The sequence below is a fragment of the Ananas comosus genome, linkage group 7, assembly GCF_001540865.1.
Source record: "Ananas comosus cultivar F153 linkage group 7, ASM154086v1, whole genome shotgun sequence".
NCBI classification, from domain to species: domain Eukaryota; kingdom Viridiplantae; phylum Streptophyta; class Magnoliopsida; order Poales; family Bromeliaceae; genus Ananas; species Ananas comosus.
In genome coordinates this window covers 9,589,581-9,605,966 of record NC_033627.1, presented here as the reverse complement: position 1 = coordinate 9,605,966, position 16,386 = coordinate 9,589,581, and the positions used below count along the sequence as shown (strand labels likewise).

At 37.1% G+C, this 16,386-nt stretch overlaps 1 protein-coding gene across 1 annotated transcript; it reads left to right on the top strand.

Moving 5' to 3' along the window:
• Positions 342–15,838, top strand: LOC109713509 (L-gulonolactone oxidase 2-like). Its single transcript, XM_020237629.1, has 3 exons — positions 342–1,286; positions 13,920–14,175; positions 14,879–15,838. The coding sequence occupies exons 1-3, from the start codon at positions 594–596 to the stop codon at positions 15,688–15,690; spliced, it is 1,761 nt and encodes a 586-aa protein (XP_020093218.1). The 5' UTR covers positions 342–593; the 3' UTR covers positions 15,691–15,838.

The window sequence follows — 16,386 nt, the reverse complement described above, 5'->3', positions numbered from 1 at the left end:
TAAAAAGTATCGATAATTTATCTAACAATATTTTTTTTTGACATGTGCCGATATTTAAAAGTATAGCTATATACCGTTTTTATTTTAGTGATTCTAAAAATAAGTCAATAGCGGGAAAGACTTTGCCCACACCGTAGCTCGCGTAACACTTACTATTGAACACACAGTCTGTTGGGAATAAAAAATTTTAGAATACACGAATTATATTGGTGATGTGACGTCTCTAACTAATCAAATAAATTTTTTAGATTAATTTATCACATTATGATTATAAACAAAATATTTTTATTTTTATTATACATTTTTAGTAAAAAAAAAAAAATATAACTAGCTTATTATTATTGATGTTCTGCAAATATGTGAAAGTAAACTTCCTCGTTGGGAACGAGTGGAGCCGTCCCACCATTGTTGCCACCAATGAGCTGTAAACCGCACTAAAACCCACAATACACCCACTCAACGCCGACGCAGCACCATCTTATAAATTAAAGAGAAATGGCTCCTCCACAATCTCACACTACTTCGAACAAGTGAGTGATCAAACCCCGCAAAACTCAAAAAGCTCTCACTATATACTAGCTAACACCAACAGCATGCGCAAACTACCGCCAACAGTCACCGTTCCCCCTCTGGTCCTCTTTCTCCTCCTCATCTTTATAATCCCCTTCACGACTCCGAGCCCCCCGCCGAATCCGGTGACGTGCACGTCGGCCTCGGGATGCACCGTGACGAACTCTTACGGCACGTTCCCCGACCGGTCGACCTGCCGCGCGGGCGCCGCCGCGTATCCGGCCAGCGAGCAGGAGCTGATCGCAGCGGTGGCCAACGCCACCGCCGCCGGGCGGAAGATGCGCGTCGCGACGCGGTACTCCCACAGCATTCCCAAGCTGGTATGCCCGGGAGACGGCGACGACGATAATGGGCTGATCGTAAGTACGCAGTATCTGAATCGGATCGTGTCGGCGGATCCGATGCATTTGGAGATGACGGTGGAGGGAGGGGCGACGCTGAAGGAGCTGATCGGCGCGGCGGCGGAGGCGGGGATGGCGCTGCCGTATGCGCCGTACTGGTGGGGGTTGACGGTCGGGGGAATGCTGTCGACGGGGGCGCACGGCAGCTCGCTGCGGGGGAAGGGGAGCGCCCTGCACGAGTACGTCGTTGCGATGCGGATCGTCGCGCCGGCGCCAGCCGCAGAGGGATACGCCAAGGTGCGTCAGCTGGGGCCCGGCCACCCGGACTTGGATGCAGCAAAGGTCTCCCTCGGAGTGCTTGGAATCATTTCTCAGGTAATGTGTGCTGTGCCCACTTTTTTGTTTTTTTAGTCTCTGCGTTTAGTATTAAAACATATTTAGATATTCACTTAATTGCCAATAGGAATAAAACGATGGTTACAAATTAAGTAATATGAGATATATGATGATAAATAAAATTGCTAAGTCTAGGAATGAAAGCGTTGCAGTTTTGCCATCCGTAATTAATTCTCCTCTTCAAAGTTTATTTAATTATTTATTTTTTTGGAATTAAGAGATGCTAAGTCTATTACTAATTTTGGATTGTAATTATATAATTTTTTTTTCTAGGATTATGACAACCTCTCTAGGATCCTAAGACTGGTTTAAAAATTCATAGATTTATGGATTTCGAATCCATTTTGGATGATTTCTTTTTTGGTATTGCATTTTTAGGCCTCATAGGTTCTTGAATCAGACGGAATATCTTCAAACAAATGCGAATTAAAATGTATTATAATTTAAATACTTTGCTTATATTTAAATCAAATATTCAGCAGAATGCTATACCTCGAAGAGCCGTGTCATGTATGTAAATGCAAATTAAATCAATAAAGTAATTGCGGCATAGATGGTGTTTGAATACACACCTTTTTTTCTTCATTTGTTCATACACACCTTTTTAAGAAGGTGTTTGAATGACGGAAACTAGAGCCTCCAAAGTAGCTGTGCCAGTTTGGTTTGTGTAAGTTATTAGAAAAGAACCTTTTTTTTTTTTTTTTGAGAGATAGATAGCACGCTACCCGCTTTGTTTATTAATAAACTTAGCTAGAAATGTGAATCAACTAGAATTCGAACTTGGGTCTCGGGTACCAACCACCAAGCCCTTTGCCACTTGCTCTAAAAACGATCGGTAAAAAAAATCATGCTTGCCTGATCCCTTAATTTTTCTATTGAGTATTGATATATTTAAAAAAAAAAAAAAAAAAAAAAAAAAAAAATCTTACAAATTAAATCATTAAAGTAATTGTGGCATAGATGGACTTTTTTTCTTCATTTCTTCATACACACCTTTTTAAGAAGGTGTTTGAATGACGGAAACTAGAGCTTCCAAAGTAGCTATGCCAGTTTGGATTGTGTAAGTTATTAAAAAAAACCTTAATTTTGATTAAAAGTGAAGTTGAGAATTACAACTGAAAATCAATAGTGCGATTTTTTATTTCAAGCAAGAACGACATGAAAAGTGTATGTTAGTTTGAGACTTTTTGCCGCGGAGTGTAACTTCGTTGAGGAGCTCCTCAACGAGTTTTCGTTGAAACAATTTAACAAATCATACAATTCACCCCACATTCAAACGTTAAATTTTTTTTAAATTTAAAATGTTATCCGTTCGTATCTTAATATATATTGAGCTGAATGATAGATTTAGATTGGAGCCAATAATATTCAATGAGAAGCTCATCATCATAGCAAAAAGTCTTTAATTTAAGTCCTATTAGATTCCTAATTTTTTTAGTTTTCTTCTCTTATTCAAATTCTGTTTGGAGACTCTCTCTATATATGTCTCGATTTTTAGATGTGAAAGAAAAAAATCACCGACTATAAATATAAGATCTGAATGCTAGTAATAATAACTAGTTAGGCCAAGATCATTGAATATCAAATATAATGGTCCAACCCACTAACAGTAATAATTCGTTAAATCCAAACCATTAACAGTAATAATTCATTAAATTCAAACCATTAACAGTAATAATTCGTTAAATCCAAACCATTAGCCTAGCTAAAACGCTTAAGTCTAACTATTATTCTTAGAGTCCGTGATCTCTTATATTTCTAGTTATGATTTATGTCTATTAAACTATTGAGATACCACAGACTCTTATTCAAATTCTGTTTGGAGACTCTCTATATATATACCTCAATTTTTAGATGTGAAAGAAAACAAACATTGACTATAAATATAAGATCTGATTGCTATATAGTAATAATAACTAGTTAGGCCAAGGCATTGAATACCAAATATAATGGTCCAACTAACTAACAGTAATAATTCGTTAAATCCAAACCATTAGCCTAAACCGCTTAAGTCTAACTATTATTCTTAGAGCCCGTGATCTCTTATATTCCTAGTTATAATTTATGTCTATTCCATATGAGACTATTGAGATATCACAGACTCTTCTCAATACGTATCTGATGCAATGTCATAGTATATATAAATTTAACACATTCTTCTCAATTCCTTCGTGTCACATCCAACTATCCCTTCTCAAGCCTCACACGACCCAACAAACCCATCATCACGAGTCGTCTTCCTCTACCCCACGCTGCACGGCTGCACCCCGAAGAAGCAAATTTTTTGCAACCCCGTGTATAGAATTTTTTTAGTTTTCTTCTCTTATTCAAATTCTGTTTGGAGACTCTTTATATATCTCGATTTTTAGATGTGAAAGAAAAAAAAACACCGACTCTAAATATAAGATCAGACTACTAGTAATAATAACCAGTTAGGCCAAGATAATTGAATATCAAATATAATGGTCCAATCTACTAACAGTAATAATTCATTAAAGGGATAATTGTCTATATACCCCTCATACGTTTGAAAATATTCGATTTACTCCTACTTTTTTTTTTCTCTCTAAAGTACTCCTCATATGTTCCACCGTTATTGCAAAATACCCCGGCAGTTATCTCCTGTTAAGTTAACTTGGGTTAAATATAAGTTAAATATCTACTACAGTTAAAAAAAATTAAAATGCCAATTTTTTTCTTAACTTATGAGTAAATAAGAAAAGTTTGTGACGGTAGAGGGGTATTTTAGAAAAGACCAAAAGTCAAAATACTTTTTGTGCCCCTGACTTTTAAGAGCAAATAAGAAAGTCAGTGATGATGGAAGAGCATATTTGAAAGGACAAAATAGTAATTTTATATAAATAACAGAGTTAATTAATAGATTTTAACTCTAGAGATATATTAAAAATAGGTTGAAACGTAGAAAGAATATTTTCAATATTAGCCTTCTAAAAAAGATAAATCGGAAAGCCGGAAACTTTTCAGTGATATATAAGTAATTGCCCCTTCATTAAATCCAAATCATTAGCCTAAAATGCTTAAATCTAATTATTATTTTTAGAGTCCGTGATATCTTATATTTCTAGTTATAATTTATGTCTATTCGATATGAGAATGTTGAGATATCACATACTCTTCTCAATACGAGTTTACTGCAATGTTACAGTATATATTAATTTAACGCATACTTCTCAATTCCTTCGTGTCACATCCTACTATCCCTTCTCAAGCCTCACACGACCCAACACACCCAAATTTTTTACAACCCCGTGCATAGAATTTGCCGTACATAAAAATTTTTAACATAACAAATTTGCACTGCTCCGATATATATAGAAGGCACAAATTAATTCGGTGAAAATTCAGCTATAGGATGGATCCTGTAACAAATCCTATGCACGCGATTGTACCCAATTAATTCAGACCCAGTCACAAGTCCTTTTCTCTGGTTGTTTGTTCCTCCATCTCTTTGTAATTTTCTACTAATTCTTCTCTCTTAATTTGTACTAAAATCGATCAGTGTATGGAATTTATGTTCCCTTTCTCCTTGTCTTTTCTTTTTCCCCTAATAGATTCGTTTTCTTCTATTTCTGTCCATAAGTATACGTAAAATACATGAAAGCTATAGCCCAAACTTTTACCCTCGCCAAGCATCAAATCGAATTATTGGCATGTGACAACTTACTTAAGATAATTATTATTTTTCATAATTAAATACTTTTTATTATTATGGAAAGTGATGGAAAAATGAGAAAGATTTGGATATGCAATCGATATAATTTTTCTATAGTTATATCTAACGTTTGATTTTATCATTGAAAGTAATTAGATTTTACATTTTTTATAAATTTTTATAAACAAATTATTTTCTTAAAATAAATTTATTTTTGTTAAAAATAAAAATTTTAAAAATAATTTTTTGTAACTTATGGGTTCCACTAGTATTATACATTTGTAAGGGCCTATTTGGCCTAGCTTCTGAAAAAATGATTTCTGAAAAAATGATTTTGGTTTGGAGAAGTTATTTTGGCTAAAAGCTGTAGAGCGTTTGGTAGAGTTTAGATAAAAGTAATTTTTCTGAAGTGATTTTGAAAAACTGTTTGGCAAATTTTTTTTGATGTTTGCATAAATTAATATTTTTATTAATTTTTATTTTAAAATAATTTAAAATCTAAATTTAAATTTTTAAATTTCAAAATTGTACAAAATTTAAAATTTGATATTTTAATTTAAAAAATAATTTAAAATTTTAAAATTTTAAAATTTAAAATAATTAATGAAATTTATAATTTAAAAATATATATAATTATAAATTTTAAAATATAAATTTTAATATATAAAAATATCATTGCTTTATCTTCCTCCGAGATGCTCTGTACGAAGTTCATGGATTTTAAGCTGCCCGCACCCGCAGCAAGCCCAAGCCTATCCGTCTCGGCCCTTGTTCTTTCTTGGGGCATCGCATGTGAAAAGTGTTGACGAATCAATTGATTAAAAGTAGGGCTGCCCGGGGTAGCAGGTAAGATTAACTAAAAGGACTCTGAAAGGAAGGGAAGTAACTAAATTAAAATTAAAATTTCAAACTTTAAATTTAGAATTTAAATTTTAAAATTTAAAATTTAAAATTTAAAATTTAAATATAAAAATATAAATAATTATGAAATATAAAATATAAAATATTAGTATTTAAAAATATATTTAAATTTNAAATTTAAAATTTGAATATTTAAAATTAAAAATTAAAAATTTGAATATTTAAAATTTAAAATTTAAAATTCGAGTATTTAAAATTTTAAAATTTGAAATTTGAATATTTAAATTTAAAAATTTAAAAATTTAAAATTTAAAATTTAAAATTTTGAAATTTATAATTTGAAGATTAAAAATTATAATTTGAAATTTGAAATTTGAAATTTGTAATTAAAATTTAAATTTGAAATTTAAAATTTGAATCCGAAAATTAAAAATTAAAAATAAATTTGTATTTAAATATTGAAAGTAAAATAAAAATAAAAATTTGAAATTTTAATCCAAAATCAGAATCAGATTTCAAAAAGCAGGTTTTTTCTGCTTTTGATTCTGTGGCCTTCAAAATCAGTTTTCTGATTCTAAAAAATAGAATCAGATTTTAAAAGTGAGTTGCCAAACGCTCTATTGAGCCGAAAATCACTTTTCAGCCCAAAAGCGCTTTTTAAAAATTAGGCCAAACACCCCCTAAGTTTCTAAGACCAAATTTGGTTCTTAATATTTATATTTATTTTCTAAAAAGAAAGCACCTTTAAAGAATTATACTTTGCCCCATTTTCCAAGGCCAAACCTACCATAAGCCGAACTCTCCATTTCTAGTTTGGCTGTATATTCTCTCTTTTTGATTTGATAATTTGTTGCTATAAATAATTAATTACAAACAAAATTAGTAAAGCAACCTTAGGGTGCATTACGGTAATTGATCATTACTTTTCAAAGTTTTACTAAATAAAAAATGCTAATTATACCTTCAGCATGTAAATTTTACATCCTATCGTCCATGAGTTTTTTAACAATTCTAGCGGATATTTACTGTTAAATAAATAGAAAGCAATAAGATTTGTCCAATTGTCCAAAGAAATTAGTCTTTGATCGGTAGAAGTGCATGACTTATATATACGCACTTACGGGTGTACAAGTACTATCACTCATGGTAAATATCTAGGATAAACTTTAATTTGTCCTTATCAGATTTAGTGCATAACATATTTTGGTCTACCAACTTGAAGTTTAAAAGTTGTACTTGACTATTATATGATTTTTACTTTTGTTTCATCTAATAATTCATTGTCAAATAAGATAGTAAATTAATCTTTTTGAAAATTACGAGCTGGTAAAATACAAACTATAGGATAGTAAAGTATTATACTGTACCATCCTATAGTTTGCAAAAAATATTACTTTACTATCTTATTTGATAGCAGATTTTTAGGTAAAACAAAAGCAAAATCATAATGCAGCTAGCTACCATGCATTTTTGAAACCATAGATTGATAAAGTAAAAAAATGCATTAAATCTTAGGAGGGCAAAGTGAATTTTACTCCAACGAGATATTTTAATTGTACACTCAAAAGTTGAATGTAAATCTTATATTCAATCTATCCAACAGGGTGAACAAATCTTTTGAGTATTTATTATTAAGAAATGTCCGAAGAACCAAAACAAAAAAAAATTGTTGACCGTGCACCACGCACTGCCAGAACTTTGCCAACCTATCCATTACTTGATTGGCTACTTTACACACAAGTTTCCAAACACACCGAGGAAACTACAAATGATAGAAAGCGGCAATCAGCCACAGAACTTGCCACTCTCCTTGGAGTGGGCCCTTCACCTCCGAGACTAGACGAATTCACAATGTCAGTATGTGAGGAGGAGGAGGACAGGTACAGTATGAATGGAGATGTAAGTATTTACTTGCAATATAAATTTTGAGTTGTACTGAAATACTAGCTACTAATAGTATGATATTATTCGTCTACTTTGTACCAAGTCTTTACATGATTAAGTAATTTTGATTAATTTGATCTAGGAGCGTAAAATAGGCCGGGTGGCGGGCCAGCCTAGCATGGTCAGGGGCCGTGCTGGACCTCGCCCAGACAGCCCATGATCAGGCCTGGCACTGCTTGCGCATGAGGTGGGGGCCGTGCTGGGCAACGGCGCGCAATATCTAAAAAATGATTTTTTTTTTTTTTAGAGATAGATAGCACGCTACCCGCTTCGTTTATTTCATTTAGAAATAAACTTAGCTAGAAATGTGAATCAACTAGGATTCGAACTTGGGTCTTGGGTACCAACCTCCAAACCCTTTGCCACTTGCTCTAGAGATGGTCGGTTCTAAAAAAAGATTAAAATGTAAAATGGAAGGGTTTAAAAGACTTTAAAAAGGAATTGAAGATGGCTATCTCCCCCATCCCCCCCTATAATTTGAACTTTAGTTTTGACATCAAAAGTCTGAAAGTTAAATTTTGCATTCAAATTTAAAGCTTCGGTGATGATTTTAAAGTTGAATTAGAGATCTAAATTAAAATAAAAGCTTTTAATTTGATTTGAAAATTGAATTCCAATAACATTTTAAATTTTAAATTTTAAAATGGATATTCGAAATGAGATTGACAGTAAACTTGAATTTGAAATTCGAATTCAAAATCTGAATCTAAATTTTAAACTTGAATTCAAAATATAAATTATATTTGAAGGTTTCAGTGTAAAATTTGAACCACGTTCTAAATTTGAGTCCAAATTGTAAAGTTGAATTTAAAATTTAAATTTGAACACAAAAATCTAAATCTAAATCTAAAGTTTAAATTTATGTTTGAATTTAAATTTGGGTTTGAATTTCAAAATTAAAATTAAAATTAAAATTCAAAATTTGATTTCAAAACTATAATTTTCTAATGAGATTGCTAACGTATGCCTGAACTAAACCTCTCATTAAATTTATTTCTTATACACGAATATAATATCTTAAAAAAAAACAATAAACACTATTTTTATTTAGGGATTGGTACTGTTGAATGTGATCTGTATCATTTGAAGCATCTAGAAATCAAATTTTATACTTTTCCAATTGTTCTCTTGTCCATCAAGTGGACACAAAAATGAACGGTTGAAAATGAATATCTTCTAAAAAGTGATGATAGAAGTCTTGTAATCAAGATTGAGAGTGTAGAGCTTGTTCTAAATAGTTTAAAGAATTTTCTAACTAAAATTCAATAGATTTGAATATCATTCACCGTTAAATTAGAAAACGTCCCATATTGACTATTAAAATTGCAAATTTTGAAATGCTTTGCTCATTAAATCAATGATGTCGAAAATATTTGAAATTTTATTTCTACATGCTTCAATTGGTATAGATTATATTCAACGGTGTCGATTGCCGATTTGGAGGTTTCATCATCGAAAACAAATGGAAGGCAACGGAACCCGTTCGCTACTAATAACATTTCAGCTCAACTCTTCCTGCAAACTGATAATAATGTATAGCTCAACTCTTCCTACAAACTGATAATAATGAGACCAAAGCTCGCAAATTGACCAGGAAGAGAGTAAAGTCAACGAGCCTCCTGTGTGGAGTGGATCTCTCTGACTCTGAAGCCGCGGAGCTTCGCAAGTTCTTACACGTCAGTGCGTAGCGCGCAGTTTCTGGCCCCTCCGATGCCTGTGTCGCCTTTTTGGTGTTTTTGGTGTGTGACGTTTTCCGATGTTTAACACTTTGTGTTGGAATGTCCGCAGTCTCTACGACCCTACTAAGCATCGATGCGTCAGGACGGTTGTCTCTACTTACTTTAGCTCTGTGGTCTGTATCCAAGAATCCAAAGTAGATTCTGTGTCTAGGTCTTTCCTCCGCTCTTGTTGCGGATCTAGCTTTGACAGGTGTCAGTTTGTTTCTGCAACTGGAGCTTCTAGGGGTTTAATTACTTGTTGGAGTTCTAGATTCTTCTCGTGTGATACAGTTCTAACTAGAAAGTACTCGCTCACTCTACACCTTACTTACCTTGCGAGCGAAAAATCCTTCTTTATCACGAATGTCTACGGGCCTCCAACTTGGGAAGGCAAAGACGAGTTCTGTTCCGAACTCCTCTCCCTCTGTAGTTCTTGCTCTTCAGATTGGGTAGTCTGCTGCGACTTCAATTTCACTAAGAACCAATCTGAGAGGAAAGGAAAGCCGTGGAGCGCCAAAGCTATGACCATGTTCTCCGACCTCATCAATAACCTTGCAGTTATGGACTTACCTTTGTCCAACCAAAACTTCACCTGGTCTAACATGCAACAATGCCCCACCCTGGCCAAGCTCGACAAGTTCCTCATCTCGACGGAATGGGATCAATCTTTCCCCTTCAGCAAGGTCAAAGCTTTCCCCAAGATCACTTCTGACCATAACCCGATCCTGCTTACAACGAGGTCGCCAACCGCCCCACGAAGGTTTCGTTTTGAGAGGGTTTGGCTAACAAGGGAGGACTTTACTTCAAACGTGCCTCTCTGGTGGAACGAAACCGCCGATCAGCGCTCAGCCATGCTATCCATCTCTGCTAAGCTTCGACACTGTAGGGTTCGGATAAAAGAATGGTGCAAGACGCACTTTCACAGTATCACCAATGCCAAAAATCAACTGCAATCTGAAATCCAAGCCATTGACCAACTTGAGGAATTGCAGGACCTACCTAAGGAAACTTTGGACAAGCGGGCAGAACTCAAGTCAAATCTCTTACGCATACTTGAAGAGGAAGAAATCTTATGGAACACTAGGGCTAAACAGCGATGGTTAAAGGAAGGCGATGGAAACACCAAATTCTTCCATGCTTTCGCCAATGGCCGAAGCGCTCTAATACAATTATCGCAATCGAGGATGACTCCGGCCAGCAGATAACCAATGAAGAGCTTAAGAGGTCGTACTTCTACCAAGCCTTTAAGCGAATGTTCAGGAACCAAGTGGATGGACCTTCATCTTTTGGTGACTGGAGCGGCCTTTACCACTCGAACAGACTACTTGACCCTGACTCCCTAACGACACCTTTCACCCTTGAGGAAGTCAAGACTGCCACGTTCCAACTAGGCAGTGACAAGGCGCCCGGGCCGAACGGCTTTCCACTCTTCTTCTTTCAAACCTTCTGGGACGTGGTCAAGGACGATATTTTCAAGGTCTTCTCCGAGCTTTACGATGGCACTCTATTCACGGGCCCGATAGATTATTCCTTCATCTGCCTCATCCCTAAAAAGGAGGGGGCACGCAAAGCAAGAGACTTCCGACCCATAAGCCTCATCAATGGAATTCAGAAAATTATCTCTAAGGTCTTGGCCAACAGATTAGCACTTCAACTACCATCCATCATCTCTTCATCGCAATCGGCCTTCATCTAAAGATCGACTGCTAACAGACTCGTTTGTCACTGCAAGTGAACTCATAAACTGGTGCTCGAAATCTGGAAAGGAATGCATTGGAATCAAGGCAGACTTCGAGAAAGCATTCGACAACGTCAGATGGTCCTTTCTAAAAAGTATATTGCACTGGCCAGGTTTTAATGACAAATGGTGGGTGTGGATCGAGTAATGTATCTGTAACGCCAAAGTAGCAATTCTAGTAAATGACGCCTCGACCCAATGGTTGAAAACTCGGAAGGGGCTTCGACAGGGAGACCCCCTCTCCCCGTACCTCTTCTTACTAATAGCTGACTGCTTAGCCAAACTCACTGAAACCGCGTGGAGAAACAACCAGTTGCAAGGCATTGGTCCATCCGATGATTGCCAAACGGTGCTTTTACAATACGCTGATGACACAATCTTCTTCTGTGAACCGAGAAAACGTTTTATGCACAACTTGTTGTTCCTCTGGAACATGTTCGAATGGGCCTCTGGCCTTAGCATCAACAAAGAGAAATCGGAACTGTACTACTTGGGCCCTAACCCTCGCAAAGCAGCAAGACTAGCCAACATCTTAGGATGCCAAGTCGGACGATTACCTTTCCGTTATCTGGGCCTACCACTCCACAATAAACAACTCCGTAAGGAAGACTGGGCTGTGGTCATCAATCCAGTGGAAGCCCGAATAGAAGGTTGGAAGGCCAAACTTCTCTCGCTCGAGGGAAGACTCACGCTCGTTAACTCGGTACTCACCAACCTACCACTATTCTACTTTTCCATCTTTAAGGCGCCAAAGTGGGTGTTAGACCGGATTGAGGGACTCAGAAGAGCTTTCTTCTGGAAAGGGTGCTCCAAAATCACCGATGGCGCTTGCCTTGTCAACTGGAATTCAGTATGCAAAAGTAAAAGAGACGGGGGTCTTGGAATCTTAGACCTAAAATCTATGAACCTGGCACTCATAACCAAATGGTGGTGGCGTTACTTTACCGTCCCAGACCTCATTTGGTGTAAACTGATTAGATGCCTCTACTACGTCAGACGTAAGCCACTGCTAGAGGGCAGAGCCTTCAGCCCGTATTCACAGTGGTGGAAGAGCGTGCTCTACTGCCGAGACGTGTTTTCCTGTGGTGTAGCCTACGAGCTAGGGGATGGAAGAAATATCAGGATGTGGTCCGATATCTGGATTAGAGAAACCCCACTCCGTACTCTATTTTCGGACATCTTTTCAAACATCAGGAATAAGAAAGCCCGGATCTCCCAATGCTGGGATCAAGGTAGGTGGAGATGGCGGTTTATCTGTCGGGGATTCACGACTGCTTCGTCCGCTGATAGACGAAGACAGGTATCGTCGCTTAAGGACATGCTCCAAGGCCTTTGCCCATTTGACAGGCCAGACTTGATCAAATGGCGTTGGACCTCCAACCAACTATTCACAGTTAAATCCCTTTATCGGTTCATCACGGACGACGGACTTCGTGTCCCGACATATCGACACATCTGGAAGCTGAAAATTCCCCTTAAAATTAAAGTTTTCATTTGGCTACTCCTTAGAAAAAGACTACCCATCGCCGACAGATTGCTTACCCGAGGCATCCACGTAGATCAGAACTATGCTTTCTGCGCAGTCCTTGAAGAAAGTTGCGACCACCTTTTCAACGACTGTGTTTACGTCCGGTATCTTCTTCTCTGTACGGGAGGACTGGATGTAAACGCTGGCAGCACTGGTGATGCTAAAGGTCTCTGGACCGAATGTACTGAAATACCTGTCGCCACGTCTAGAAACCAACGCTTGATCCTTCTGGCTGCAACGTGGGGGTAATCTGGACGGATAGAAACAACTCTATTTTCAATGGAAAGCCACCCACGGTTTCTGGGTATCTTGCATGCCTCAAACTACTGATCAGCACTTGGACCACAATACTCTGACGCACTTTAAAAGTGATATCTTCTATTCAGCGTCGGAAATTCAGACACAAGCGAATTGGAATTGGGAGTCTCCCGTTTTGTCCCCGTGACAGGTTTTTAGTGTTTGTTTACTGTTTTCTTTTCGTTTTTATCTTCTTTCTGTTTTTCTTCCGGTCCCTCTAGGAGGCCTTAGTTGCCTCCAATATGTACGCTTAGTTCATTTTGCTTAATGAATGAAGCAGGTAGCTTTGCTATCTATTTCTCAAAAAAAAAAAAACAATGTATATTATTTTATCCTTCAAAATAGTATAGTTCGCAAATATATTACAAATTAATTAACCAGTTAAAGTTGACTTTTGTTCTATAAAACAATCATTCTACACTCCAATAAATATCTTTTTAACTATATATATCTAAATTTATTTATCAATTATATTATTTTTATACCAATTCTTATGCCATTTTACGTAAACTGCAAATTATAATTCCTTAAAAAAAATGAAAAGCCCCAACTTAATATTAGTCAACTGGTAGACGTATTTGATGACTAAAAATATGCAGGAATATAATCATAACTTGAAATTTGGTAGGAATACTTATGAAATTCTCTCTTTTATTTATACGGATTAATTTTCACGTACACTTCCCACATGGCCTGGGCCCTTCTCTAGTTCTAGTAATGAACAGCTTGGTTATGAATCTAGAATGACATGCATGGAAATGTAGCAACTACTATGATGATGAGATAAATGTCCTAGCTGTGCCAGGTGTGAATTATTTGATTGATCATCTATCCTTGTTGTGTGCTTCTTCAGGTAACATTAAAACTGCAGCCCTTGTTCAAGAGATCAGTAACCTTCGCCAAGTACGGCGACGCAGACTTAGCCGACCGAGCCGTCACCTTCGGCAACCAGCACGAGTTCGCCGACATGGCCTGGTACCCGGGCCAAGGCAAAGTCATCTACCGCATCGATGATCGTGTGCCCGACAACGTGTCCGGCAACGGCGTCTTCAACTTCGTCGGGTTCCGATCAACGGCAACTTTGCTGCTGGCCACCAACAGATTGGCAGGTATTGCCTCTCATGTGCCCGAGAATGGAATAATGTAGATCCCTTTTTAATGCGTACGTCCTGCTCCTAAATTAAATATAGAAGAAAAAGAGGTTAATTTCTTTTATATATATATATATATATCCCTCGAATATATATAAGTAAAATTAAGCAATATTCTAGCATAATGACTATTTTGGTTTTTTTCCGGATCAGCTTGATTACTAACTGGAATGTAGAGATCAAGTTTCAGCCTTTCATACCTAGAATATTTACTATTTTACCACAGCGATAAAGAGAATAAGGACAAAAAATTATTTTAAGTAAAATATATATATTGACACCTGAGTAGTCAAAAACATAATATTGTTAAAAGTTGGAACGAAAAAAATGCATCCTTGACTAGCATATAAGAAAGCATCAACCGCGAATCACTCCAAAACCACTCTGTTACTTTTTAGGTGACAAACGCAATTAGCGCTCTGTTATTCTCGCCGCATTTCAACTTAAACATCCCTTTGGCTCAACAGAGCGATAAACCCTCGTAGCTTGCGGCATTAGAGTTTCATATTTTAATCAAACACCGCAAACATTTTCTAATAAGCGTACAATTTCTAATTTTTAGTTGATCATATATAAAGTCAAAATTGTCTAATTACCACAATTGATGTGTCTACTAATTAGTAGTTCTCCTGGAATTCTCTTATGGCATGATGAAATTAAGAGGAGGGCCTGGAAGCCACGGGCAACGCGGGCGGCAGGTGCCAGTACTCGAGGCTGACGACGTCGGCGATCGCCATTGACGGCTACGGCCTGACCAACAACGGCCTGCTGTTCACGGGCTACCCAGTCGTCGGCTTCCAGAACAAAATCCAGTCCTCGGGGGGCTGCCTCGACGGCCCCGACGACGCCCTCCTGACGGCCTGCCCGTGGGACCCGCGCGTGAGGGGCGAGTTCTTCCACCAGACCACCGTCAGCATCCCTCTGTCCGAAGCCAAAGACTTCATCCTCGACGTCCAGAAGCTCCGCGACCTCAACGCGGAGGCCTTCTGCGGCGTCGAGCTCTACAACGGCATCCTCATGCGCTACGTCAAGTCCTCCTCCGCCTACCTGGGCAAGCAAGACGACTGCCTCGACTTCGACATCACGTACTACCGCAGCCACGACCCGGCGGTGCCGCGGCTCTACGAGGACGTCCTGGAGGAGGTGGAGCAGATGGCGCTCTTCAAGTACGGCGGGATGCCGCACTGGGGCAAGAACCGGAACGTCGCGTTCGACGGCGTGATCGCCAAGTACCCGAAGATCGGCGAGTTTTTGAGGGTGAAAAACGAGTATGATCCGCAGGGGCTGTTCTCGAGCGAGTGGACGGATCAAGTGCTCGGGATTAAGGGGAGAGCGAGCATATACAAGCAAGGATGCGCGTTAGAAGGGCTGTGTATATGCTCAGAGGACGCGCATTGCGCCCCGGATAGAGGGTATTATTGCAGGCCCGGGAAAGTGTACAAGGACGCAAGAGTGTGCACAAAATCTGGGTAAGTACGTACGTTCGTAGTCATGTACGTGCTTGGAAGATACATAAATAGATTGCTTCCTTTTACAGGATAACATAAGAAAATAAGAAAAATGTTTGCTGTAATCCCAAAATATAATGATTCTTTTAAAATTTTTGAAATAATTTCATGAATGTCTCACGTACTGTATAATATCACTAGCTAGTGCCTTCCCAATAATATTACGCATGCCCTCTTAAATACTTATGAATATCAGGAATAGCCTTCATGGTTAGTCTCCATTCAAAATAGTTCTCATGGTTACAAAATTACCTATTTTAACCTTATCCATTGTATTATTAATTATTCAGAAATTTTTCACATGCTGATATTCAAAACTTTTAAAAAATGCCGTCTAAATTTTTTACAGATAATTTTCATTATTACACATACATCACATGAATAATTTAAATTTAAAATTAAAATTTAATTCAAATCAAAATTTAAATTTAAATTCAACTTCAAGATTTGATTTATATTTTTGAATTTGAATTTAAAATTCAAAGTCGATTTCAAATCTAAATTTGAATTTAAATTTCAAATTCAAATTCATATTTTGAATTTGAATTTCAAAATGAAAGTTTGAAATTAAATCTAAAAATAATTCAAAATCTAGATTAATTTGAAATTGTCCTTAGAATTTTAATTGAGAAATGCTAAGATTACCATCCCCAATCTAATG

Bases quoted from the DNA above. Each gene is read 5' to 3' on its own strand.
- LOC109713509 (XM_020237629.1), top strand. From the start codon at position 594: ATGCGCAAACTACCGCCAACAGTCACCGTTCCCCCTCTGGTCCTCTTT. The intron at 1,287-13,919 runs GTAATGTGTGCT...GTGCTTCTTCAG, and splicing joins TGCTTGGAATCATTTCTCAG to GTAACATTAAAACTGCAGCC. The intron at 14,176-14,878 runs GTATTGCCTCTC...GATGAAATTAAG, and splicing joins GGCCACCAACAGATTGGCAG to AGGAGGGCCTGGAAGCCACG.